Consider the following 1,366-nt stretch of genomic DNA (forward strand, 5'->3'; position numbering starts at 1 on the left):
ACACCTGAGATACACCTGGGCACACCTGGGCACACCTGGAGACACCTGAGATACACCTGGATGGTCATGGACACACCTGGATATACCTGAGACACACCTGGATGGACAATGGACACACCTGGATGGACAATGGACACACCTGGATGGACAATGGACACACCTGGATGGACAATGGACACACCTGGGCACACCTGGGCACACCTGGGCACACCTGGAGACACCTCAGATACATCTGGATGGACATGCACACATCGATGGACAACGGACACACCTGAGATACACCTGGACACACCTGAGATACACCTGGGCACACCTTGGCACACCTGGGATACACCTGGATGGACAATGGATACACCTGGAGATACCTGAGATACAGCTGGGCACACCTGGATGGACATGGACACACCTGAGATACACCTGAGATACACCTGGAGACACATGGATGGACATTGACACACCTGGATGGACAATGGACACACCTGGGCACACCTGGGCACACCTGAGATACACCTGGATGGTCATGGACACACCTGGATATACCTGAGATACACCTGGATGGACAATGGACACACCTGGGCACACCTGGAGACACCTGAGAGACACCTGGGCACACCTGGATGGACATGGGCACACCTGGATATACCTGAGATACACCTGGGGGCGGCCGCGCTGGGGCTGGGGGCGCTGCGGCTCCTCGTGCCCCTCCTGCCGCCCCCCTGAGCGCACCTGGGCACACCTGGAGACACCTGGAGACACCTGGAGACACCTGGATGGACATGGACACACCTGAGATACACCTGGGCACACCTGGAGACACCTGAGATACACCTGGGCATGCCTGAGATACACCTGGATGGACATGGACACACCTGGATATACCTGAGATACACCTGGAGACACCTGGATGGACAATGGATACACCTGAGATACACCTGGGCACACCTGGGCACACCTGGAGACACCTGAGATACACCTGGATGGTCATTGACACACCTGGATGGACAATGGACACACCTGGATGGACAATGGACACACCTGGGCACACCTGGGCACACCTGGGCACACCTGGAGACACCTCAGATACATCTGGATGGACATGCACACATCGATGGACAACGGACACACCTGAGATACACCTGGACACACCTGAGATACACCTGGGCACACCTTGGCACACCTGGGATACACCTGGATGGACAATGGATACACCTGGAGATACCTGAGATACAGCTGGGCACACCTGGATGGACATGGACACACCTGAGATACAGCTGAGCTCACCTGGGCACACCTGGGCACACCTGGATGGACGTGCGTACACCTGGAGCGGTTTTTGGGGGCCCAGGTGTGCCCAGGTGTGTGCCCA

At 56.8% G+C, this 1,366-nt stretch overlaps 1 protein-coding gene across 1 annotated transcript; it reads right to left on the reverse strand.

Annotated features, from left to right (window-relative positions):
* Nucleotides 1-64: 64 nt before the first annotated feature.
* Nucleotides 65-1,360, reverse strand: LOC121356120. Its single transcript, XM_041472216.1, has 5 exons — nucleotides 1,241-1,360; nucleotides 850-900; nucleotides 614-766; nucleotides 541-551; nucleotides 65-458 (listed from the first exon to the last, which is right to left on the reverse strand). The coding sequence occupies exons 1-5, from the start codon at nucleotides 1,250-1,252 to the stop codon at nucleotides 65-67; spliced, it is 621 nt and encodes a 206-aa protein (XP_041328150.1). The 5' UTR covers nucleotides 1,253-1,360.
* Between the last annotated feature and the right edge of the window lie 6 nt (nucleotides 1,361-1,366).

This window comes from Pyrgilauda ruficollis, unplaced genomic scaffold (genome assembly GCF_017590135.1).
Source record: "Pyrgilauda ruficollis isolate IOZ18807 unplaced genomic scaffold, ASM1759013v1 scaffold2845, whole genome shotgun sequence".
NCBI classification, from domain to species: Eukaryota; Metazoa; Chordata; class Aves; order Passeriformes; family Passeridae; genus Pyrgilauda; species Pyrgilauda ruficollis.

What these genes read in the sequence shown, in the direction of transcription:
- LOC121356120 (XM_041472216.1), bottom strand. An exon ending in GTGTGTCCATGTCCATCCAG is followed by an intron (nt 767 to 849) that starts GTGTATCTCAGG and finishes ATGTCCATCCAG; the next exon opens with GTGTCTCCAGGTGTCTCCAG.